The following is a 24,056-nucleotide window of genomic DNA, read 5'->3' on the forward strand; positions in this document are numbered from 1 at the left end:
ATTGCATGTAAAATCCTACAAAACCCTGAACATATGAGCGATAGTATTGATTGTATTGAATAAGGAACGAAGCAGCACAAATAGAATGTTTTTGTTATTGTGAATTTTCTGACCTGCTGATTCATACAACAAAAGAGAATATACACATTTTAAAAAAATATTTTATATAGTCGTAAAGAAATAATCAAGCGATGAAGACGTTCATTTTGAAAAGTGCAATTTTTATACTGTTCATCAACGCAGTTTGTGGATGGAGACATTTTTGGAAAGGAAGAAAAGTTAATGGAAATTTGGGAGGTCCTACTCATTTTCATCTAGAATTAGAAAGTGGAAATGAAGATTTATGGTTTACACAACTTTTAGATCATTTTGAGCCATTAAATAGACAAACATGGAATCAAGTAATTATCTGATTATTTCGGAAGTAAAAATTATTGTGACTTATAAATTAAATTTTTAGCGATATTACGTTAATGATGAATACTTCAAACCTAATGGACCTGTTTTTCTCATGATTGGTGGGGAAGGTGAAGCAACATCAAAATGGATGCACAAAGGAGCATGGATGCAATATGCAAAAAAGTTTGGAGCACTTTGCTTTCAATTAGAGCATCGCTTTTATGGAAAATCTCGTCCTACTCCGTAAGTGAACTACAAATAAAATATGTCGATACGCATCAATTAATTGATTCTATTTTAGTGATCTTTCAACCGAAAATCTTCGTTTCTTATCATCGGAACAAGCATTAGCCGATTTAGCGTACTTCATTAAGCGTATGAATGAAAAATATAATTTAACATCAAATAAATGGATTGCTTTTGGAGGAAGTTATCCTGGATCATTAGCTGCATGGCTTCGGGAGAAATATCCTCATCTTGTTTACGGTTCTATTTCGACATCTGGGCCATTACTTGCCAAAATTGACTTTCATGAGTATTTTGAAGTTGTAAGAGATTCCTTATCTACTTACAAAGGCTGTGATTGTGTTACAAAAGTTCAGCAAGCAATTCAGCAGGTCGATGTGCTTTTAAAACACATGATAGGGCAACGAACTTTAAATGAAAAGTTTGTACTGTGTGATCCAATTGAAAAATCAATCGACAATCCACTTGACATAGCAAATCTTTTTGAAGGTCTTGCCGGTGATTTTGCTGGTGTTGTTCAATACAACAAAGATAATAGAGATGGAAATCCTGTAACAATTGATGATGTTTGTGGAGTAATGTGTAATCAAACAATTGGTGTTCCAGTAACTCGACTGGCTGAAGTAAATAAAATGATTTTACTTGAAAGCAAGCAAAAATGCTTTGATTATAAGTATGACAAAATGATTGACCAAATGAAAAATACTTCATGGGATTCAGAAGTGTCTGAAGGAGGACGTCAATGGACATATCAAACATGTACAGAATTTGGATTCTATCAAACATCTGATAAGCCAAATTTACTTTTTGGTGACAAGTTTCCAGCAGACTTCTTTGTTAAGCAATGTACAGACATTTATGGTGATAGTTTTAACTTTGATGCACTTAATGGTGGCATTGACCGCACTAATATTATATATGGTGCATTGAAACCAGAAACAACAAATGTACTTTATGTTCACGGCAGTATAGATCCATGGCATGCATTAGGATTGACAGAAACTAACAAAAACCAACGTCAACCTACAATATACATTCAAGGAACAGCACATTGTGCCAATATGTATGAACCTAGTGAAAAAGATTTTCCACAATTGAAAAAGGCTAGAGAGGCGATTTCGAAATATATTGAAGCTCTTGTCCGTTAAGCACTTGACATTATCATAATTGTATCATTTTTTTATGACACTTAAACTTTTCAAATTCAGATAGCGCTAAGTGTCACTACCATAAAATAAAATCTCATAAGTAGGCATTCAAAATTATGTTTTAAAGATTTCAAACTGTTCATTATTTTGAGTTAACTATCTGATTATGTATAAGGTTTAATTAAATTGAAAGGAAATATTACATATTTCTCATTAATTGAACAGTTTCTGTAAGGCAATTAGCTGTTATTTCTATTTGTAGCTTTGAGTCAAATATTCATCTGCAGTTTCATTCCAAATGTGGCAAACTTCCTTGTCAGTTTTAGTATACAAATCCCTTAGTAAATTCCATCCTGCCGCTTGAGTTGTAAGCAAATATTGATTACTTTGATCAAATTGGTGAGTATAAAGACCAAGAACCAGCGATTGACAGAGACGAGCACAAACGCAAATCTTAAATTGAAGAATGAAATTTGTAATATAAATCCAAAGCACACATATTGTATTTACATACTCTCAGCAAATTCATTTCATTTTCCGGTATCAAGCGTACCATTTTATATCCGGCAAGAAAATATCCACCAGTTTCAATATCTCCTGTAACCAGCATCATGTATGTTAGAGCAATTGCTATTTCAAATAAAAGGCATGAATATTGAGTATCTCCATAATCGATAACACCCACAACTTTGTAATCTCCAGAGGCTGCGTTCTTATTAACAAGAACATTTTGTTCATTAAAATCTCCATGAATGATTTGCTTTGGAAATTCATCAATATGATTTAATACTTTTTGCTTAAAAAGATCAATAATGTCTTCAACCATTCCTCTTTTTTCCTCATCGATAACTACGTTGACAAATTCTTCAAGATGTGGCACTGATGATAGCATCCATAACGTTTTATGATTTTTATATCCATCATGGTTGAAATTCTATTTAGACATGTTAAAATTAATTCAAATAGTATTGGTCTAATGTAATTATGTACCCAAACCTTCAGTGTACTATCCATCTTTCCAAGAAAAACACCGGCATGATAGAATAAATTTGAACATGATGGAACATCCCCGAGAATTTTACCTGGGATGAAGTCATACAATCGAATAATATTTTCATTTTCAAATGAGTAATATTTCCCATTAATATCCTGAAGTTGACGAGGACATACAATCTTCTGATTATCTACAGTATAAATACATGCATGAGTTTATCGATTTTTTTTTAATCTTTATCAGATTATGATACTTACTCAAATAAAGTGATAATGCTGTTTGACCTTCAATAAATGCAATTTTTTTCGAATCAAACGAGTTCAAGATTTTTAGGACATAACCGTCAGCACAAAAATTAATGTTTGGATTTTTTATGTTTCTAAATAAAAAGACGCAATTCATTAATTATATAATAAAATTTACAGGATGCACTTACTTATCTGCAAAAACTAGGAAATTTTTATCATCATATGAATTAAGCTCACAAATTTCAAGGACTTTAATTCCGTAAGTTTTAAGCAAAATATTTTTTGCTGTTTCTGCATCAACTTGAGGCTTTATTCTGGTACCTAGAATTATTTTTTTCTGGGTTAAATCGATATGTAAATTTCGCACATTTTTATTTACCAGGTTTTAAAATAGAACTCTCGTCTACGTTTTCCATTTGATTCTCTCAAAAGTTACAACTCGAATGAATTTAAAAGGAGAATGTGAAATTGTTTGGTGAGTATAAATGACTTTTAAGTGATAAGAATGATAGATTATCTTATCATTTATGAACCACAGTCATCGGTGTATTGAAATAAAAATGGAAATACACTACATTGTTTAAATCCTCTTCGAATATGAGAATTTAGGGGAAATAGAATAAAAACAATCAATGTCAATTTATGTTTTATGACAACACTCGTTTATTGGCCCTACTAGCCTTGAACTTAAATTTTCAAATATAAATTTATCAATTTGCTGCATGAACTACATATATAGTTTAAAATACATCAATCAAAAGCAAACACAAGAGTAAAAAATAAAGTAAATAATGATTTGTATCTGAATTGTGAGTAGTTATTTAATCTGGTTTATTAAGTATTGTGTGCAGAAATAAAGCATTAAAATATATTTTATAATCAACATTTCTATTTCTCTTTCTTCTCATCTAATAATGACAATATTTCTGAACAGCCAATTATTTTGTCGAAAAACTTCAAGTCTTCTCAATTTCCAAAAATTTTGTTTCTTTTAAATATTCTTATTGGGATGCCGCCAAATTTTTCAAAAATGGCATGCTATTTCTATAGGATTTGCTTATTTAGAAATCGAATTGGAGCATCTACTGATGAATTTTGTTCGCACCTTCAATTTTGCAGAAGCGCCATTCGTACATAAATTGTCAATGCTATAAACATTACTGTTGTCGTTATCTTGATCCGAGAGCCAGGGCAAGGAAAAATCTTTTAGTATCAATTTAGGAATTTGTTCGCCAAAGGCAGATATCGGTAGATCATCCGAGATCTGAATAAACTTTATAGTTTTAACATCGGGGAAGAAAGAAGTCATAGTTTTTTGTATTTTGTTGTTCTGGCTCATCATTTCAGCATATTCTTCCTTTAAATGACGCTTCTTCAATCTCTCAATATTTTTCTGTTCTCTTATTCTCTGCTGATCCCATTTCTTTCTCCTTCTCTCATCTGCCTCATATTTTAAATGCCTTTTCAGATATGCTTCATCACTTGTATCCTCAACAGGTATATTTTCAATCTCATTTATTGGTGAGGGTGTCAAATCTCTTTCAATCCATTTAGGAATTTCTAAATTAACGTCACCCTCAAAACTTTTATTATCAATATCTTCATTTTCAAAATTGTATGTTTTCCAATCATTAATGCGATACTCTTTATTTGTCATTAAAAACAAATTTTTATTACTTAGCTTAATGCTTATAGATTCTTGCGAATCCTCAGATCGCTTTTTATTCTGAATTTCATCTTCAGATGTATCAATTGATACTCTTTTCTCCTTAAATTGTAAATTTTCATCTTTATGACTTCTTTCTGTTTTGTTTTTATTTACCGGTACGTTATTATTGTTGTTGTTGTTGTTGCTACTGTTGTTTGTATTATTATTTGAAGAAAAATCTGATTTTTTATTCGATCCCTTCGAGTGTTTGTACCTTTGCAAGCGCTGCTTTAGACTATCATTTTCATGAATCAGTTTTGCAATTAATTGATCTCGTTCAGACAATTGATTTTGAAGTTCCTCAATCAAGTTTATATTCGATAAAATAAAATTTTTCATTTTTTTCACCGTCTTATCATCACCAATAAAATTATTATTATTACTTTCTGTGTAAGGCAATTTGTCTCTGTTGTTCAATTTATTACAGTAAATATGATCCACGTTCTCACTTTTCATAAATTTATCCATTTAATAAAATTAATTTCACAACTTAATAAATATATTTTTGCAAATTTTTTGTTTCTCAAATAATAAAACTTTTTCAGCTTGTAACCTCTATAATTCTAATGTCGTCGTTATTTTGTTGTCATTTCTATCCATATGATGCGTCACACATAATTTCTACATAAACACTAGGGGAGGAGCTACACATTTATGTAACTGAAATTGTGAACTGTGTATTGTGCGAGATTTTCTAGTAGATCTCCGAAAAATTCAAATTTTTAAAAACCGTTATGTAATATTGATGCAACGATTATTTTTATTCATAAAATATTTTATGTTATTTCCGATTCAAATATTATTAACTTATTAAGATCATCGCCAAATTTATTCCTTTTTCATAGGTGGAACCCAGTCACATTTTTTAGCAAAATCACTTAATTGTGTGCATTCAGGTTTGTTAGGTACAAGTTGTGAACCACAATTTTTGTAAATTTGACCATAAACACAGCCAATCATAATCATAGGGATTGGACTACATGTAGCGCCTGGTGGTGGAGGTGGTGTGGTCATGGTGGTTGTTTTATTAACACAGTAATTAACTGCAGCTTCAGCCGTCTAATTAATTTGAAAAAGATAAATCAAAAAATTCATATTCAAATTTATTTAACTACTCACTGATTTCAATGAACTATCACTTCCGATAAGTTGTGTGACAGCAGCATTAACATCAACTTTTCCATCGACAAACATTTTTAAATCTTTCAAAACACATTCAGCTATGCAGGCAATCATTGGTGGTGGTCCCATTGGTTTTCCATCTTGTGGGGGTGGGGGAGGTGGAGATGCAGGCTTAAAATGCAAAAAATTGTTATTGATATTAAGTTTTAATGAACAATAATTTTATTTAAATACCTTTGGGAATTGAGCAGCACATTTTTGAAATACATCCGATGGAATCATTTGGATCTTGATTTGACAGCAATCACTAAATGTTGCATTTCTGGGTAGATTGAAAGGTGCGCATGCAGGGTCCATGTCAGGTGGCATTGCAAAAACCTACAAAAGATAATCACCTGCTGATTAACAATACTTTGTAAACGTAATTATTCATACCATTGCTATGGTGATTACTGCAATAATAATTCGCTTCATAATTCTACGGCAACAATATCTATAAATGTAGCTTCAGACCAAGAACTTTTCAAAAAATTACTGATGTAAATTGGAAAAGTTGGCGAGCATTTTATAGCGAAAACTTTATAATGAAATCGATAATAATAAAAAGCAGATTACAGTAATTGTATTTGAATCCGCTGTGAATCGGAAGAAAAAAATAATAATAATTGATGGCACCTACAAAAATTTTTTTTGAAGCTTATGGACACTTGCAGGGAGTTTAAGCTATTATTATGTTAAATGTACCGTAAAACTGAATAAAAACGAGCTTTATTTGGCATTGAAAAACTTGATGTTTTGTTTATATTTTGGATGTTATGAATCATAGAATTAATTTTGACATTGTTAGAAAATTGGGCATAATCATTAGGCACAAGAATTTCACGTATTGAATTTTTTGCATCAAAGTTGATTTGCTAATAGTTTACTCAGTGTCATTATTATATGATCTCGTGTTTTTATCCTCGTTATGTCATCCATTTCAATATATATTTCAATGAATGATAAGTTCCAACAAATTAAAAATAGTGATATCTTTCGGAAGTTATGGAATAACTTTTATCAATATTATGTGGTGATTAGCAACTATAAACTGCTTTATTTGTATTTTAAAAAGTGTTTTGTAATGCTCATACATCATTTTTGGATTAGATAGCACTCAAAGATAATACTGGCACACTCTGGCATTGTCGTCATTTTAAAATATTTTTGAGATTGCTTATCCAGATTCAATTCTTGACTAGTTCATTCCTGTACTTTTCAAAACAATTTTCTTCAAAGCATTCAGATCTTTACCACAGTTTCCAAACCACGATTTTACAGTATCACATGCTTTATGTGTGGACTCATCACCAACAATTTTCCAAGCTTGTTCCGGACAATTCTAAGTGAAATGATTAACAGGATTAAAATATTTAAATAATTACATTACATATACATACAACAAAAGAATCGAGATGAAGACACATGAACATGACTAAATATTGTGCATCACATTCTTCTTTCTTAACATTGAAAGGATGATTTGAAAAAAGTTCTGTAATTTTTGTAACATCAGTTAAGAGTTTTTGTTGACATTGATTAAAACCGTTCTTTAATGGCTGCTTCCAAAACTCCATGTTTTCCGGAATTTTACTATCGATCATTTTTGAGTATGAATCAGGGTCTATTAAATTATCCTTTGTAAGTTTCATTTCCTTAAAAACCATTTGAGCAACTTTCTGTCATAAAATAAATTATTACTAAATTATTCCTTCATATATCCTTGCTGTTAACTTACACAAGCCGTTTCAAAATTATTTTTACTACTTGATGATGTTTCCTTGACCAATGTCTTAATTTTATTTTCGATTTTAGGATCAGAAATATTCGCAAAAGTACAGCATTGCTATACAAATATTTAGTCATTAAAGCAGTAATTAGTAAATTAAAATTTTGACAATAAGAACCTGTAAATTCATGTTCATTTCTGGTGGAAATTGTTCGCATTCATCAGCTCTAGCTCTTTGCTGAAATAAAAGTCAGTAAAATCAAAAAGGATTATGTTGGAGTCCGAGTGACATAAATGAATGTCTTCCGTTTAGTATTAATCCAAAGCGACGACTTCTTCATTTCTGTCACTCGGGAAGTACGATTCAGTGTTAAAAAGAATTTATCGTTGAGAATAAATTGTCAATTACATTAATAAATTGAATTAAGAATAAAATAAAATATATCCACAATGTCATTATTATTTGCTGTAAGACCAGAAACTCTTGGATGAAATTTTAAAATCTGACTGATTTTGGATAAACATATTCAGTGATTTTAATAGTGAATTTCGACAGTAATTAAAATAGACATTGAAATCTGCTGAATAACAGTTATGTTATCAAATATTTAATCTGTAAAATTGAAAACAGAGCAATTTAAAATATAATTTTTAATTACACTTGAACTTAACTATGCATTTCCTAATTTTGAACTTGGACGTAGTTCAGACGTCGAATGTCATAAATTATTTTAGGTATTTTATTTTCTACATTAGGTGTTTTGTCGTTCCACTCAAAGCTCCACCCCATTTTTCTTGACTTTTTTTGAGATTCTGAGATTTGATGATAAATGATATGTACCTGTAAAAGTTTCGAGAATCTCACACCCAGTTTAAATAAATGTTAATTTTGAAATTTACAGTTGATATCAGAGCTTGAAATCGACTCGGATTTCATATTGAAAGGTTGATTTAAGTCGATCAAACTCCATATAAAATTGGAGTTGACTTCGAGCTTTGATTGATATATAAATCCTCAAAGAATTTCCGGAAACTGTTTAAAATCATCCCACCATGCCTGGTGTTTTTCACCGAATCTTTCTTATCGCGACACGCTTGCTTCACAGGAAATAATTCCAAAGCAAGCTAAGATAAAGAGCTATTTTTAGCACAATCATACATAACTAAATATAGCAATAGCGATAACAGTGAGTGGAAATTCTGCTCAATCTTGTAATTTGTTATTTAAATTGACACTTCGTGATACCGTTGATTAAATTTACACTAAATAAACCTTATGCTGTATATTTAATCAAAATAATTCTTTTATTTTATAAGATTCTTTAATTGATTTTAATCGTGACAAAAAAGTGAAGGAAAAAACATAAAGAACAAGACTGCATGCACTACAAGAAAAACTGTGCAACCAATTCATTAGTCCATTTTACTTTTAAATTTATTACACTTTCAAGACATTATCTTCATCGTCGTCCTTTAGGAGCAGTAGCTGCTGCGCCATTTGTAGTATGAAGTGGTAAGACTGGACATGTGTCGTAATAGCTACGTAATGCAAGACAATCTTTAGAAGTTGGATTTATTAATGCGGTTTGTGGGCATTTTCTAATTTGATAGAAATAAATGCAAGATGCGAAAAACTCTGGAACCGGTGAGCAGAATTTTAGGTTGTCAACATTTCTATTGCCCATACTTTTGTTCAGATTATTCAAGTTAGTCTGGGTTTGAGAGTTGCAAAAATCTATAGCTGAATTAATTATTGGAAGCCATGTTTGATCGTTGTTCAATGTTGTTGCTACATAAGACTTTAAAGCCTGAACATTAATAGCATTATTGTTGAAAGCTTTTGTGCCATTCAGCAAACATGTAAAGAAGCACTATAAAAGATTTTATTTATATTTATATAAAATAGGATAAGTTATAATACAAATGCCTTACTTCCAATCCATCAAATGTTCCTTTAATTCCAATATTGACATTTGAAATCACACTTTGATATTTTTGAACACAATTAGCTTCCGTGTTTTGGTCATAAATATGCTTTAATTTACAGCATTGACCTGGGACCAATGAAGATAGATTTGCAGGATGACCTAAATCACATTGCCCAGCTTCAGAATCTTTTATACACTATGAAATAAACGGAATTGACAGCAATTGTAGATTATTATAAAACAAAATAATTCAACTTACATAAAGAAGGCAAGCAAGAAATACGATGAAAAATTTTGGATACATAATTTAATATTGTTCTATAGCTACAAATAGCTTGTTAATAAATCAATTGAATACTTTAGCTTTCGAAAGAACTGATGGAATATGGAGTGAAAGCTTTCAATTTATAGGAAAATAAATTCTCATTAGTGCTGATGGAATTAAATAACATTTTGTTAAATTTATTATGCTAATTTTATTTCAATTTGATTTGGTTTTAATTTGTAATTCAAAATTGAATGGTAAAAGCGATGATTTAAATTTAATGGCTTATTAATTGAGGACTTTTGAAACGTTTAATTTAATTAAAAGTCATTCAAAATTCAAATGTCATACTTGAATTTTTTATTCACTTTTAAGGTTATCAATAAAATATTTAAGTTTATTTTTAATTTTAGTGGCTTAATTAGAACACCATTAATTATTAAATATGATGTCATTGGTTGAGGTAAGGTGGAATAAATCTAAGTGGAAAATTGTTTCGAATCCAAAATAGTGATGAGTTCGTTTATGGAAATGTTGATCCTCTTTTGTGATTTTCGATCGAATTTAAGTCTACATATAATCTAATAATCCTCATAAAAGCTGAAGTTAGGGGTAAGATCAATTTATATACCTAATAAATGAACTTCCTTAGCAGGCAAAGAGCGTGCTTTCATGAACAGACTAAGCTGAGAGCATGTTCATCTAAAATATTTAAGTTGAGCAATTTCTTGAAATCATGCTCTTTGCCTGTTAGAGCTTTTTCAAATTTGTCTCAATGCCTTTTTAAGGAACAATGTCCATAATAAAATTTGCTTAAAGTAAGCACAGTACTCTAATATGCTATAAAATGTTAACTAAGAAATGTCACAAAATATTTAAACGGATTGACAGTAAAGAAATATTCATGATCCCGTCCAGCAACATTTTCTGTCTGCAATAAAATTTACGATCAAAGAAGCAGTCATGTCAATTAAATTAAAATTAATGTATCAAAAATATCGACCATTTAGGAGAAGACATAACCCCTTAACAATTTCTGTGTAATAAAAAACGAAAGTAAATTCTTCTTTATTGTTTGTTCGAGATTTGAGAACTTTATTACACAAGAGACATTGTTGTTCAGGTGCGTCAATTTTGCTTTTGATAGGAATAAGAAAACAACAAGTGTGATTGAAAAAAATAACAAATTCAAGGAAAAGATTCAATTCAATAAATAATGTAAAGTGAAGAATAAAAGCGCATTCCCAATGGATGAAAGAAAAAATCACTTTATAGCACTTAATGTGAAATTAAAGGAAAAATTCGATTGAGCAGACAATCGAATTCAGAATTTCCGCATATTTTATTTGAAAAAAAAAGCAATGAAATGAAATAAAGTAAAACAAAATAAAATATATTTATTGTCGCATGTGCACAAATAAGTTGAAAATATCTTGAAGCTATCAATGAATGAAAAATAAGCAAATGAAGGAGAAAGAAAAATACAAATTTTTTGTGCTCTCTTTTTAAGACAAATATTTAAATGAAATACTCAATAAAGCTCATTTTCGTATAATTGAGAGGAAATTGAGAAATGACATATTTTATTATAAATGAATTTGATAGCAGTTCTGAATATTTTGAGTGCTGACTCATATTGTTTATATTTGGAATAATGTGCAATTTTATTTTATTTCTCTACTCGTAATCTTAAGGATATTACGTCTTGTACATATTATTTAGAATTTCATAAATCAATAATGATGGCTTATTTTTAGATCGTCAAATGTCAATCATTATTTCTTTAGTTTACATTAGTAAATTGGAAGTAAAGAGAAATGGAAGAGAAGAGAATGAAATATATAATAAATAAAGCACATTGTTTGTGAGCATCTTACTCTTTCTTCACAGCAAATAATGTAAAATTTGATGATGATGATGAATTCTCATGAATTTAATTTCCATTTCATTACTTAGTGTATTGAAAACTGTCATCGAGTAAGCATTCGGGAATTATTTTGTTATTGGTGTTTGCACTGCCATACGTATTTTGTGTTTGTATAAATGAATCAGTAAAATTTTATGAAGGTCAATGGACTGTCAAAATAAATAAAGCAACATATTAAGCAAATAGTTAAATAAGTGTGAAAAGATGACAAACATAAATATTTGCTGATATGCTGGTTAAATACATATTTATGATGTGAAAATATTGCAACAGTACTTCTGTAATTTATCAAAACTGTTTGAATTGATTTGTTATCATACATTTGTGTTCAGCTTAACTTGAAAATGATCAACTTTTCGAAAGTCTGAGTCAGTCTGAATATTTCACAATTCTTTTTTATTATGTAATTCATTTATTTGTAATTAACCGTGAGGTTGTTTTACAGATTTCTTAATACCATATACAACGTAGTGCTGTTTTTGGTTCGGTTTTTAAATAAATTATACTAAATTTGTTTTGTTATCATCCAACCCTTGGCAACACAATTGGAAAAGGCTACACCTTAGAACTCTAAATTTTGTCTACTTGGGATATACGCAAAATATAGACAGCTTCCATTTGGTGTTGCAAAAGTGGTTAAACGTTCAGTGACCTTCTACATTTGTGTTGCTCGGAAGCATTGATACGCAATACAATGTATGAACTTTTTACAATTGTTTCGAACATATTCAATTGTTTCCAGTTTTGTTTCCAAATGTCGACATGAAATTTCTCTGCTATCACACATGTTAATATATTCACGCGAGTTGTAATCTGACAGTTCTATTGACCTTAATATTTTTCAAACAAAATCATATCAGCTGATATTCACAATATTATTCTACAGCAGATCATACATAAAGCACGATTTGATAAGCGATATATAATAATACTTAAGACTTTTCAGCAAGTGTCGGAAATATTTTTGCGATATCAGAAAGGAACGATTTTTGTGATAACGATAAGATTTCAAGAGCAAGAAAATGTCACAGTATAGTTTGAAAGTGTTTAGTTTAATTTCAATTGTCATCGGGTGTATAAGTCTTTCATCATCTAAAATATTAAGAATGGAATCACATACAAAGCGGCCATCACTAGAGCAATATAATGAGATGAGGGCGGAATATTTAAATACGCATTTATCCAGAGCATTGGGTTCTGATGTTCTCTTAAATGAAGAAGAGCAACAGTTTAATACAATATTAATGGACCTAAAAGCCGAAGAGCTGGCACGTGGATTTGAAAATCCATTTAACTTCACGCCGGCACGACATTTTTTTGACACCATAAAATCCGTCGAATCATCTCAACTTTTCAAGCTCATACACAAAATGCCAAAAGGTGCAAAGTAACTTGAAATCTATATTCCCATTGCGACCTTTTTAAAATGAAAAGATTCTTCATTCTCCAATCTCTTTTTTTTGCCTTTATCATTTAGGTGCCGTTTTACATGCTCATGATACTGCAATGTGTAAGTTAAAACCAATTCAATCGATACATAAATGAAAAAGAATTTTCTCAAACTGATACCATAATCCTTTACAAAAACCCTCTTTAGGCTCAACCGACTATGTCGTGTCATTGACAAAATGGGACAATCTATGGCAATGGGGTGAAATTGAGGGCAATGATTTGCCAAAATTTTTGTTTAGTCGACAAAAGCCTGAAATATTAAACAATATTGAATGGAGGCCTGTAAAGGATGTAAGGAAAGAAATGGGCGATGACGTGTATGATAGCAAAATACGGCATTTCTTTACATTGATCGTTGACAATCCTATTACATATTACAATGATATCAACGTCATATGGACAAAATTTGAAGACTTATTTTCTGTGTTAGGTCCCATAGTTTTCTTTATCGATGCTTGGAAAGATTATTATCGTCAATCGCTACAAGAAATGTATGATGATGGCGTAAATTATTTAGAGTTCCGTGGAGTTTTACCCGAGGTTAGTTACAATTTATTAAAAATGATAAGGGAAAAAAGCTAACGTCTATTATTTCATAAATCTCTTTGAAGTTGTACGATTTAGATGGAAATACTTACGGACCAATTGAAACATGTCGAGCTTACGTAGATGTATTGAAAGAATTTAGAGCAAGTCATCCGGACTTTGGATGTAGATTCATTTATGCCCCAAGAAAATATGTTGATGATGACGAATTCGACACTTACATTCCCACCATGATAAAACTTGCAAAGACTTTTCCCGAGTTTATGGCTGGATTTGATTTAGTTGGACAAGAAGATAAATGTAAGAAATGGAACAATATCTCATTCATTATCCATTTCAATTTCATTTCCAATATATTTTATTCTTTATAGCAAAACCATTGGTTTATTATGCTGAAAAACTTCTTCAAGTTCCTGAAGACATACAATTCTTCTTCCATGCTGGCGAAACAAATTGGATGGGAACACCTTCAGATGAGAATTTAGTAAGTGAAATTTCTTTTGAACTTTTTATCCGGCTTAGCTTATTTATTTTCTTTTTTAAGATTGACGCTGTCTTATTAGGATCAAAGAGAATCGGTCATGGATATGCAGCTGTTAAATACCCGCATTTATTGAAAATAATTAAGGAGAAGAGAATTGGAATTGAAGTAAATCCAATATCCAATCAAGTTCTTAAACTAGTCGATGACTTGAGAAATCATCCCGCATCAATTTTCTTCTCTGATGATTATCCAATCGTTATATCAAGGTTTTATTTACTTAATATTATCTTTACAGAACATTTTTTCATTACATTTACTTCCTATTGTTCTTACTCTATTCTATTGTTTCTTATTTAGTGATGATCCATCATTCTGGGGAGCATTGCCGTTAACGCACGATTTCTATTTTGCTTTTCTTGGAATTGCATCAGCACGACAGGATTTAAGAACAATTAAGAAATTAATATTAAATTCATTTGAATTCAGTACATTAAATGAAACTCAAAAAGCATTTGCAAAGCAAGTCTGGTTGAAAAAATGGAACCGATTCATTAAGGAAGCTCTGAAAGACTACAAATCAGCAATTTTGGTGCAACAATAAGATTTAAACTTACTAGCTCTAATTCAATGAAGACAATGATAATAAATTGGTTTTATACCTTAAATGCTTGAGTCCATCTTAATCTTTATTGAATTAGATACCCGAACGATACACGTAGGTGGCCGTTATTTTAACGGAACATTTTTAATTTGTGTCACTCTGGGTATTAAGTGTCTGTCCAACTCCTTTTAATCTTCGACAAAAAAAAATTGCATAATATCTACATTCCAATGAGTCACGAAATGTGTAACTTAATACTTTAAAAATACAGTCTGGGTTTATATTAAAAATCTCGTTTTTATTGTTCATTCACATCGTATTTTTCCTTTAAAAATTTTGATATAAAAATTGAGTATTTTTTCGATAATAAATAAAAACTTTCTTATCTCATGTGCACATTGTTGATTGCTGGAAGCTTATCTCCTTTAATGATACAAAAGTTATATATAGGAAAACATGGAGATAAGAGATACTACAAAAAAATTTAAAAATAAAAAGAAGAAAAATTTACAAAAATTTCTGTCAAAATTTCGAGTAAAAAGAAAGTTTAAATTTTCTCTTTCAATTATTTATTTTCTATCTAGGCACGGTAATTAATGAAATGTCTTCTTGAATCAAGTTAGTTTGTTGTACCAGGTCTTCTATTAACTAATTTTCTACGATTTAATAAACCTAATTAAAAAGAGAGAAAGAAATTTAAAAAACACAATTAGATAAAGAAATTAACATAATGGCATATCATGCATATATGCAGAAGAAGTAATTGCATGTCTCATTTACCTAAACCACGTGGCTGCTCTGATGTCACTTCAACTGCTTGCGTTGTTTCTTCTTCTTTAAGCTCATTTACACTCTCACTCACATCTTTTGCACCTTCTTTGGCTGCATTATCACTTTCATTCTCTTCAGTTTCATCAACAGCAGCTTCTACATGTCATAGACAACAACAAAAAAAAACAAAACATGTTAAGATACGAAAGGATGATCCACTTTTTCATTATAATTTGTCATTGTGATAACTAAATTATAAGAGAAGTAGCTACGAAATAAAATAAATGAATGGATTAAAATAGATTTTATACATACCAGTGGTTGATGTAACGCCAAACTTTCGCTTTGAGATTAATGGATTAACTTTTCTATTGATTACAGGCTGAGCCGTGGTTTTCTTGGCTTTCGACTCGGTGTTAATTTGAATGCGTGGTCGACTCTTTAATTTATTCAAATTATTTTGAGTTGTTGCCTCTGCATCACTTTCATTTTCATTTGCTGATTTATTGTCATCATTACTATCGACATTTGAATTCACACGGCTTCTATTTAACGGTGATGGACGACTTCTTTGACCTGCTGTTGGTGCGATACGGTTACCAGAACGATTAATATTAAGACGAGATGTAGGTCGTGGAACAATAGGCGCCGATGATGATGATTTATCAACAGCGTTTTCTTCTTTGTCTTGCTCATTTTCGGCAACAGCTGTTTCGGTATTTGACTGAGCCGGTGTTTCAGTTGATGATGGTGATGCTCCACTCCTACTGCGACTTCTAAGGCTGAATTGTGGTCGTGGTTTAACTAAACGAGATGCTGTTGTGGTTTCAACTTCAGTATTTACTGCCGCCTTTTCTGTACTCGATGGTGATGCAGTATTACGTAAGTTGAAACGATTTCTTGCTCCACCACTTCTAAATTTATTTGCTGGTGCTGCTTGTTGTTGTGTTACTTCCGATTTTTCAACATTTTCTTCGACAGGTGCTGCTGTGGTTTTTGTTGTGCGTCCACCACTTCTTCCTCCTGCATTAAATGATGGCTTATTAAAGCGGCTTTTAACTCCTTTAGTTGCTTCTGTTGATTCTGGGATTGATGTGGTTGTAGATAATGAGCCAGTACGTCCTTGGAATTTAAAGCGATTTGAGTTTCTACCAGCTGTTAATCCTCCTCGTCTTGTTGCTTCTGTTACTTCCTCTGTTGTAGTCGTTATCTTTTCAGTTGTTGTTGTTGTTGTAGTGGCTTCTGTTGTTGTTGTGGTTGGAGCTTCAGTAGATGGACTTGCTTCTACAAAGTCATCAGAATCTTTTTCAGTTGTCAAGTCTTCGTTTTCAATTGTTGTTATTTCAATATCAGCGGAAACAATTTTTTTCTCATCTTCATTTGCATTTTCATTAGCAATATGTGCATACAAGTCGAATGTTGCTTTTTCCATTGATGGTGTTGTGTCTTCTTCTTCAATATCGTTTGCTGGTGATTCAACTGTACTTGATGCATATTCAATTGAAGTTTTTGAAACAGTTTCAAGTAATTCTGACTTGGAGAGCTCAGTTTCTATAATTCTTGGCCCCTTTTGTGAATTTTTGTCTTTCTCATCTGTTTTAAAAAGTAAACTGTCAACAAGTTCAAGACTTGGTCGTTTTGGATGATGCTTTTTACCCGATTCTGCTGGTGCAGCATTTTCAACTGGTGCCGGATTTACAGATTTGCTACGTTGTGGGAAACGTGTTGCAGGCGGAAGACGATCATCAGTCTTGAATAAAATAAAAATAGTGAAGAAGCAAAACAAAGTGCATTTGTGAAAAATATTTTCGTCACGTATTTAAATAAAATTTAAATTTTCATAAGGAAACTTACAATATCTTCCACAACAGGTGCTGGTGAAGCTTGATGAGCACGTCCTTTGCCACGTGACTGAATTTCATTACGCTCTCCATTTGATGATGATGAACCACGTTCAATTGATGTGTAACTGATTTTTCCTGCATTTACTGACTCAGGTGCTTGTGTTGTTGTTGTTGTTGTCGTTGATGATGATGATGGGGATTTTCGATTTGCTACAATAACATCGCTATCTTCTGGATTTTTCTCATCATCATCATAATAGTAGTAAACATACTCATATTCATAATCTTGTCCATTTGGACCTTTCTTTATTTGAATACGTGATTGTTGCTTATTTTCACTTCCTGCTTCCTCAAGAATAGAGAAATCATCTATTAACCCTTCATTTATGCTTTGTGCAATGCCCTCTTCTGTTGTTGCTAATACTGGCTTTTCTGTTGTGAGTGGTTCAATCACATACTTTTCATATTCACTTAATCTCTTTGCTTCAATGTTGCTCTTAATATCAGCAGCAATGAGTTCACCAAGTTGTTCATCAAGTTCTGGTTTTTCCTTTGATTTCATTGAATTGAACAAGTCATCACGTCTTTGCAGGGCATCGGGTGAAATCTTGTGAGATGTTTGGAATTCATTGTGATAAGGTGACTTGTGTGATGTCTCAAATGGAATACCTTTATGATGGAAAATTCTTTATAATTGCTATCAACATTAAAAATGCATTATGATGCAAAAATTTATTTACCTGCTACCTCGCTGCTACTACTAGCATCATCTGAAACTATCTGAAAAGAGAAAAAAAAATATGAATATGTAGGAAGGAGATGGTAGGGAGACATTTATACTGTATAGACAAGCATTTCGAGTTTAGAATGAAGCAGAACGTAATAAAAGGAAAGTACAATGTATGTGTATAGAACCATAGAGAAATAAGATAAACGAAATGTTTACAGTACATCATTAGCATAATCCAATTCGAGTAAGTGCTTGTTGTTTGAGACACACAAACTCATATGTGAGATTACTGTTATTATTGCCTTTATCTATTCACTTTAATGCTTATAGAATAAACATAATATTAGAAGCATATACAAGCATTCATTGAGGAAACAGCTTCATGTAATATTAGTAATGTCTTTACTAACGATTTGATGTATTATATTTATGATAAATGAAAACCATTTAAAGCATAAAGAAAATCCATTCTTAATTGTATCATTATGTCTCTTAAGTGATGACACAATAATAATCGATTCACGAGAAAATTTGAAAGAGTATGTCATGATATTTAATGTGCTTCATAATACATTAAACATTATTCACTTTCACATGACAACTATTTCGTAGATTCACAAATTATAAATTTCTCCTAAATTGAGTAAGGTTTAATCAAAAAATCAAGAAGAGCAGTTAATAAAAAATTTATTGGCAACATATTAAGATTAATATCATAAACAATATAACTTTAGTATCGAAAAATATTTCAATACCAATGAAAATTTACTGGATAAAGCAAGATATACTATCATAAAAATCAACATTTAGTTCCAATAAAAAATTTCCTTCTATGAATTGAAATGTAGTAAGCATGTTAATTTCCAACAACACTGCCACAAGCAATAAGCTTCCGTATGTTTATGGTGGAATGTATGCATTAAACTGCATATATGCGTTTTTATAGCCAAGAATATTAAACGAGTGCTTTCTCTATTTGAAATCCTTGTTCTCAAGTTGTATGACCTTAGCATGAATTTTGACAAAATTAATAGGTTTAAAAATGGAATAAATGTCAAAGAAAAAGAATCAAGTCACGAATTGCTGAAACACTCAGGCATTTCATAGATATAATTTGAAATATTCTTAAATATGGCAAGTTTCATTGACACACCTTGAGTGAAATGAAGTAACAAGAGAAAATTACAATTTTAAATTAATAATATTTTAACAATGAGCAGTAAGGTGTGCCATAAAAGCACAATTTTAAAAAATAAAACAGTATTTCTCAAACTTTTTTTTGACATAATTCTTATTCATTAATATTAATGAGATAAATGTGACAGCTTTAAGGAAATAAAAATAAAAAAGGATTGTTGGGATCATATTTCATAATAAAACAATTACGGAAGTCCCATGAATATTTTCATGAAATGGGAACCACTGGATTGAGAAATGAATTAATTGAGAAAGGCCTAAAAAATTTCTTAGTCATATTCGCACGTTAATAATAAATTAAGGTAGATACATTGTTGCTTGTAGCTTGATTATGGCATAGTATATGCATACATGTCCGCGAAATATTAAATACAAGGAACATTGACATTAACGTTACTCAATAAATATGCAATGTTTAAAAATGTCAAACTAACAAACCTCTACTGTTGATTGCTGGTGTGACTCTTTTGGTATGTCGATAATATCATTTGTTGCTGCGATAGTTACACAAAGAAAAGAGCAAATAAATCTGAAAAATAAATTAAATTGAATTATTGAAATGATGATTCAAATAAAAGAGTTTAATTAAAAAATGTTGTGATATGAATATGAGTGTAAATAGCCAAGCTTCCAACATGTCTGTCCTTGAACTATTGCATTTTATTTCTCATTCCATCTGTTTCACGTTGTTACCATTTCTGGTTCGATGTCTATGTCGTATAACTGTTACTAACGTAGAAGTGAAACAAGTTTTGGAATAAATATAGAATTAAAAATCTCGAATCAGCATTCTTTAAGCACCAATAAATTATCTAAATTATATATCTTATAGATTGGTAACAGTCGGCGGAATGGATTTCCACATGGAGATAAAAAGTATTGCATAACTTTTTTTTGCTACATTCATGTGGATTTCAATTCTCACTCATATATGAATAAATTTTATTACGAATAAAGATTTAAATTTTTCCGAATGCTTACTTAACACATGCAGGACATTAAAATATTTATTTTAAATGATCATGACTTTACGAATGAAATGAAAAATAAATAAAAATGTGAAAAGTATCGTTTCGTTTTCACTTTCGTCATTGTTTGAATTTTTTGTTAAATTTTTTTGTGATTTCTTCTTGGCAAGCAATATTAAGTGCATTTATTTTATTCAAAAAATGCAACAAAATGGTTAAATAAATTTATGCTGATACGTCCGGCTTGAACATCAAAATGTCATTTATATTAATTTTTTTAGCCTTTTCGTCTCGAATGTATGCGTATTATGCCGAATGCATTTTTGTGATTTATATACATATATTTTTTGTATAAAAAAATCACTTCTTCTTCAACTGCAACGACTCTGATGACGATGAAAGTGAAATTATTTCATTGACATAACAGCAATGCTTATGAAGAAAAAGCGAGCTCGAATGTTCACAGATGCGGCGCTTAAATATAAGCCATTGATTTGATTACTTCGAAATGAAATTTTTTTTATGATTCGACACATTTAATATAATTTTTATTGTTTGTATGTCAATTTTCTACATCGCTTCTTTAATTTCATTACAATAAAGCAATGTTGCTCATCATTTTTTTCTCCATCGATATCTATAGTTTTTTTAAAGACTGAATTCATTACTTTCTAATGTCAAAAGATAAACAGAAGAAAAAATCACTGAATTTTTTTTATTTACAATCAAAGCAGATATTGAAATAATTAGCCTGAATACAGGAAATCGCAACTAAATCAACTGGTAGAATACAAGAAAGCAAAATAAAAAAAGCATGAGTTAAATTATGGATGGCATAACAGATAGACTTGCAAAGAAAATTAATGAGAAACGATTTTCATGACCAAATATTTCAATAAATTGAAAGAAATTTTCAGGGTTGATAAATTAGAATAAATTTCCATTCAAACGGATGAACATTTAAGGCATAAAAAATTGCAAGCAACCAGAACAAATTTTGTATTTTCAAAGTTTAATAACTTTTGTACAAAGATAATAAAAGAATTTGAATTTAATAAAAAAAGATAAATCATTAACAATTTCTGTGGAATTTAACAAATGTAGGCAAAGCAATTCAAGATATTTTTACGTTGATAAAATCTTGCGTATATTTCATTCTAATCCTATACAAGATATTTCAGTTTACTTTCCTTATTATATAATTTTTTAAATACATTTTACATACAAGGTCTTATTGAACGTTTCATAAATGTTGTCAGTTCCGTATAAAACTTGTTTAAGGTCGAACTTTTTTCCTACTGTCCAAAAAATGACAGATAATTATATAACAATCGAGTTAATCAAGTCACGAAAAGAGTATGTTGTAGGTATATGATGAGTAAAATTCATGTCCATATTGTCGTGTTCGGATTTTAACAAAAGATACTTAAAGGTTAAGGCCAAAAAAAGAAATGTTTTGTTAAACGCTTTTCAAATAAAATTTTTCATCATTTAAATGAAACTTTTGACGAAAATCACCGCGATTATGGCTGCATTTTAAATTTTTTTGTTTCTTCTTGTACTTTTTCAATTATTATCTTTTATGTTTCTTTTTTTGATCATTCCGTCGCTGAGAGGGAATCAAATTACATTTATTCATTATATTTGAAAACCAAATGAACTGTAATTGCTTTTGATGTTTTCACTTTCTTTGGTCTTTAAGTCAATTTTTTGCCAATATCTTAAAAAATACTTCGACAATTATGGATTTCCTTTTTTAAAACCAAATCTTCATCTTTAAAATGTTAATAAACTTGATTATGAAATGTGTTGCAATCTAGAAAAGTCTTTGATTTGCATGTGACATTTCAGACATCCAAACTTATTATTAGATTTTATCTAAATGGTATAAAATTATAACTGAATCAACCAACCGTCATTTCAAAAGACGTTTCTAGTGGATTAATAGGGTATGAACCCAACTTAATTGAAGTTTTCTCTTAATGCTTAGTAAATGACGTTAATATTAAATATGAACTAAATTTTGTCTTCATTTTATATTAAAATATAATTTACATTAAAAGGTATAAGTAGTTCAATGGCAGCTTAAGATGTGATATTGAAAAGTTGTTACCCTTTAGCTTATTTCAACTTTACTTTTAGCTGTTAATTTGCTGCCAAATCATTCACCTTGAAAATTGTGTTCGCAGAAATTTTAATTGAAAATTTTCTACTTTAAAGCACACTATCGAGCAACAAAATTCAAAAAAAAATGTGAAATGGAAGAAGAAAGAAATTGAATGGTAATTGATAAGTCGAAAATAAAAAAAGAAGATGAGCACGATAAAAAGCAAACAGGGGAGAAAGAGCAGCGTCATTAATTTAATTAATGGAAAAATTGTTAGCATGAAATTGCACCTAAAATACTTTTGAATATTATTTTTTTTTGAAGGTAACAAGAAGCGTAAATGTGTAATTTTGTGTCACAGCATGCTTCCATCACTATGATCTAAGAGATTTATGAATGAAAAAAAAATATTTAAATTTTAAAGCATTCTCTCAAATTACGCCAAGTGGAAAATCTTGAAACAGCAAACATTTGAAGCACATTTCACAACATTTTCTCAGTTTTCTGTGCTCGTTTATTTGTAAAGAGTTGAACTATATTTCATAAATATTCATTCACCTTTAACAATTTACCAAAAAGTAAATTATTATGCAGAAATTTGTTTTCGTCATGAGAAAAGAACATTTCAAAATGAAAATGCCGCAACTGTGATTTCATGTTTCAGCCACAACAGTATGTAAGCATCTACAAAATTAAAACTTACATAAATCGTATTTGGTGATGCATCATTGAACTTATTTGCAAATGTTATTGTATGCAAAAAAATTTTGAATATGTTGAGACAGTAAATCGAGCAACACTTGCACTTTGTCTGATGAATATATCCAGTTGCAATTTATTTGAATATTTTTTATTGACTTTATTGCAAAATACTTTCACTTTTAGCTCTTTTCTTCTTCTACCATATAGTATGCATATATTATAAAACCAATATTTTTTTTCCAAAAAATCACCAACTTTTTAAATCACTTCCACAATTATTGCTAAAACATTTTCTTATAAATTTTTTATTATTGTGCGGGAGTTGGATTTTTTTTTTTGCAAAATAACTTTTTAAATTTTTGTAGCCGCGCGCGCAACAATCTTCACAGGCAAAGCATTGATCCAAGACTAAATAACGAGTTAATATGACACGATGAATTTACTAAAAAAAGAATTTAAAAAATTAAATTCAAAAAGGTTACGAAAACTTTTTTATTTTTTATTTCTCTCCGTTTTCGTACACCTCCGAAATGAAAATAAAAGTTAGTTGTGCTGCAAAGCATGCAGACTGCTTCACATTATTTTTTTTCTTCATTTCACATTAATGTTGAGGCAAGTAAGATTGCGTCTTTGGTAGTATATTGCTCTTTCAATGTTGTTAAATGTCTACACAAAGGCGCTTATCTTGCGTCTTTAAGGAATAGAAAGAGAACAAAACAGACTAAAAATACACAATACACAGTTATATTAGCACTCCTTTCACTTTGTAAAATAAAAAAAGTGCATGATAAACACACTAAATTGTGTGCTTTAGTGGGGCTTAGCTATACATGTTCAACTTTTTATTTGTATTTTCACAGTATCGATATGCGTCATCGTTGCAACCCCACCAATGTATTTC

General features: G+C 30.3%; 8 protein-coding genes across 11 annotated transcripts; 2 read left to right on the forward strand and 6 right to left on the reverse strand.

Annotated features, from left to right (window-relative positions):
- The first annotated feature begins 70 nt into the window (after positions 1-70).
- Positions 71-1,921, forward strand: LOC139093114 (putative serine protease F56F10.1). The gene is made up of 3 exons (XM_070643726.1): positions 71-401; positions 461-642; positions 701-1,921. Exons 1-3 carry the CDS (start codon positions 192-194, stop codon positions 1,791-1,793), a joined length of 1,485 nt encoding a protein of 494 aa, XP_070499827.1. The 5' UTR covers positions 71-191; the 3' UTR covers positions 1,794-1,921.
- Positions 1,908-3,572, reverse strand: LOC139093117 (hydroxylysine kinase). Of its 2 annotated transcripts, none has more exons than XM_070643729.1 (6): positions 3,415-3,572; positions 3,224-3,356; positions 3,045-3,166; positions 2,790-2,977; positions 2,308-2,727; positions 1,908-2,246 (listed from the first exon to the last, which is right to left on the reverse strand). In XM_070643729.1, the coding sequence occupies exons 1-6, from the start codon at positions 3,449-3,451 to the stop codon at positions 2,046-2,048; spliced, it is 1,101 nt and encodes a 366-aa protein (XP_070499830.1). In that variant the 5' UTR covers positions 3,452-3,572; the 3' UTR covers positions 1,908-2,045. The 2 variants fall into 2 exon arrangements, with proteins under 2 accessions (XP_070499830.1, XP_070499829.1); XM_070643728.1 differs by having other exon boundaries at positions 2,784-2,977.
- Positions 3,573-3,674: 102 nt separating this feature from the next.
- LOC139093115 (male-specific lethal 1-like 1) lies at positions 3,675-5,342 on the reverse strand. The gene has a single exon (XM_070643727.1). The coding sequence runs from the start codon at positions 5,209-5,211 to the stop codon at positions 4,093-4,095; it is 1,119 nt and encodes a 372-aa protein (XP_070499828.1). The 5' UTR covers positions 5,212-5,342; the 3' UTR covers positions 3,675-4,092.
- A 133-nt stretch (positions 5,343-5,475) lies between these two features.
- Positions 5,476-6,455, reverse strand: LOC139093120 (general odorant-binding protein 67-like). Its single transcript, XM_070643731.1, has 4 exons — positions 6,301-6,455; positions 6,100-6,243; positions 5,863-6,036; positions 5,476-5,802 (listed from the first exon to the last, which is right to left on the reverse strand). The coding sequence occupies exons 1-4, from the start codon at positions 6,337-6,339 to the stop codon at positions 5,572-5,574; spliced, it is 588 nt and encodes a 195-aa protein (XP_070499832.1). The 5' UTR covers positions 6,340-6,455; the 3' UTR covers positions 5,476-5,571.
- Positions 6,456-6,645: 190 nt separating this feature from the next.
- LOC139093082 (uncharacterized) lies at positions 6,646-8,170 on the reverse strand. The gene is made up of 5 exons (XM_070643683.1): positions 8,043-8,170; positions 7,812-7,871; positions 7,643-7,750; positions 7,305-7,583; positions 6,646-7,246 (listed from the first exon to the last, which is right to left on the reverse strand). The coding sequence occupies exons 1-5, from the start codon at positions 8,088-8,090 to the stop codon at positions 7,103-7,105; spliced, it is 639 nt and encodes a 212-aa protein (XP_070499784.1). The 5' UTR covers positions 8,091-8,170; the 3' UTR covers positions 6,646-7,102.
- A 743-nt stretch (positions 8,171-8,913) lies between these two features.
- Positions 8,914-9,931, reverse strand: LOC139093081 (uncharacterized). The gene is made up of 3 exons (XM_070643682.1): positions 9,821-9,931; positions 9,566-9,757; positions 8,914-9,504 (listed from the first exon to the last, which is right to left on the reverse strand). The coding sequence occupies exons 1-3, from the start codon at positions 9,863-9,865 to the stop codon at positions 9,094-9,096; spliced, it is 648 nt and encodes a 215-aa protein (XP_070499783.1). The 5' UTR covers positions 9,866-9,931; the 3' UTR covers positions 8,914-9,093.
- Positions 9,932-11,795: 1,864 nt separating this feature from the next.
- LOC139093112 (adenosine deaminase 2-like) lies at positions 11,796-14,900 on the forward strand. 2 transcript variants are annotated; one of them, XM_070643720.1, is made up of 8 exons: positions 11,796-11,859; positions 12,700-13,133; positions 13,231-13,263; positions 13,351-13,745; positions 13,817-14,051; positions 14,123-14,235; positions 14,296-14,501; positions 14,593-14,900. In XM_070643720.1, exons 2-8 carry the CDS (start codon positions 12,776-12,778, stop codon positions 14,834-14,836), a joined length of 1,584 nt encoding a protein of 527 aa, XP_070499821.1. In that variant the 5' UTR covers positions 11,796-11,859; positions 12,700-12,775; the 3' UTR covers positions 14,837-14,900. The 2 variants fall into 2 exon arrangements, with proteins under 2 accessions (XP_070499821.1, XP_070499820.1); XM_070643719.1 differs by having other exon boundaries at positions 11,818-11,859; positions 12,640-13,133.
- On the reverse strand, positions 14,481-23,673 carry LOC139093111 (serine-rich adhesin for platelets). Of its 2 annotated transcripts, XM_070643718.1 has the most exons (8): positions 23,157-23,673; positions 19,817-19,907; positions 18,192-18,231; positions 17,462-18,120; positions 17,264-17,357; positions 15,923-17,200; positions 15,617-15,763; positions 14,481-15,508 (listed from the first exon to the last, which is right to left on the reverse strand). In XM_070643718.1, the coding sequence occupies exons 1-8, from the start codon at positions 23,180-23,182 to the stop codon at positions 15,456-15,458; spliced, it is 2,388 nt and encodes a 795-aa protein (XP_070499819.1). In that variant the 5' UTR covers positions 23,183-23,673; the 3' UTR covers positions 14,481-15,455. The 2 variants fall into 2 exon arrangements, with proteins under 2 accessions (XP_070499819.1, XP_070499818.1); XM_070643717.1 differs by having other exon boundaries at positions 15,923-17,357.
- Between the last annotated feature and the right edge of the window lie 383 nt (positions 23,674-24,056).

The sequence above is a fragment of the Chironomus tepperi genome, unplaced genomic scaffold, assembly GCF_022539635.2.
Source record: "Chironomus tepperi strain 1889 unplaced genomic scaffold, CSIRO-AGI_Ctep_v1 contig_323, whole genome shotgun sequence".
Classification (NCBI taxonomy): Eukaryota; Metazoa; Arthropoda; class Insecta; order Diptera; family Chironomidae; genus Chironomus; species Chironomus tepperi.

Coding starts and splice junctions, on each gene's coding strand:
- LOC139093115 (XM_070643727.1), bottom strand. CDS start 5,211: ATGGATAAATTTATGAAAAGTGAGAACGTGGATCATATTTACTGTAAT.
- LOC139093082 (XM_070643683.1), bottom strand. CDS start 8,090: ATGACATTGTGGATATATTTTATTTTATTCTTAATTCAATTTATTAAT. Junction 7,584..7,642: donor ATAATTTTGAAACGGCTTGT/GTAAGTTAACAG, acceptor ATTTTATGACAG/AAAGTTGCTCAAATGGTTTT. Junction 7,247..7,304: donor TTCATCTCGATTCTTTTGTT/GTATGTATATGT, acceptor CATTTCACTTAG/AATTGTCCGGAACAAGCTTG.
- LOC139093114 (XM_070643726.1), top strand. CDS start 192: ATGAAGACGTTCATTTTGAAAAGTGCAATTTTTATACTGTTCATCAAC. Junction 402..460: donor ATAGACAAACATGGAATCAA/GTAATTATCTGA, acceptor TTAAATTTTTAG/CGATATTACGTTAATGATGA. Junction 643..700: donor GGAAAATCTCGTCCTACTCC/GTAAGTGAACTA, acceptor ATTCTATTTTAG/TGATCTTTCAACCGAAAATC.
- LOC139093117 (XM_070643728.1), bottom strand. CDS start 3,451: ATGGAAAACGTAGACGAGAGTTCTATTTTAAAACCTG. Junction 2,728..2,783: donor ATAGTACACTGAAGGTTTGG/GTACATAATTAC, acceptor ATGTCTAAATAG/AATTTCAACCATGATGGATA. Junction 2,247..2,307: donor ATGAAATGAATTTGCTGAGA/GTATGTAAATAC, acceptor CTTCAATTTAAG/ATTTGCGTTTGTGCTCGTCT.
- LOC139093111 (XM_070643717.1), bottom strand. CDS start 23,182: ATGATGCATCACCAAATACGATTTAT. Junction 18,121..18,191: donor TAGTAGCAGCGAGGTAGCAG/GTAAATAAATTT, acceptor TCCATCATAAAG/GTATTCCATTTGAGACATCA. Junction 17,358..17,461: donor CACCTGTTGTGGAAGATATT/GTAAGTTTCCTT, acceptor ATTTTATTCAAG/ACTGATGATCGTCTTCCGCC.
- LOC139093112 (XM_070643720.1), top strand. CDS start 12,776: ATGTCACAGTATAGTTTGAAAGTGTTTAGTTTAATTTCAATTGTCATC. Junction 13,746..13,816: donor TCCGTGGAGTTTTACCCGAG/GTTAGTTACAAT, acceptor ATCTCTTTGAAG/TTGTACGATTTAGATGGAAA. Junction 14,502..14,592: donor TATCCAATCGTTATATCAAG/GTTTTATTTACT, acceptor TTTCTTATTTAG/TGATGATCCATCATTCTGGG.
- LOC139093120 (XM_070643731.1), bottom strand. CDS start 6,339: ATGAAGCGAATTATTATTGCAGTAATCACCATAGCAATG. Junction 6,244..6,300: donor CAGTAATCACCATAGCAATG/GTATGAATAATT, acceptor TATCTTTTGTAG/GTTTTTGCAATGCCACCTGA. Junction 5,803..5,862: donor GTGATAGTTCATTGAAATCA/GTGAGTAGTTAA, acceptor CAAATTAATTAG/ACGGCTGAAGCTGCAGTTAA.
- LOC139093081 (XM_070643682.1), bottom strand. CDS start 9,865: ATGTATCCAAAATTTTTCATCGTATTTCTTGCTTGCCTTCTTTAT. Junction 9,758..9,820: donor TTCTTGCTTGCCTTCTTTAT/GTAAGTTGAATT, acceptor TTTATTTCATAG/TGTATAAAAGATTCTGAAGC. Junction 9,505..9,565: donor GAACATTTGATGGATTGGAA/GTAAGGCATTTG, acceptor AATCTTTTATAG/TGCTTCTTTACATGTTTGCT.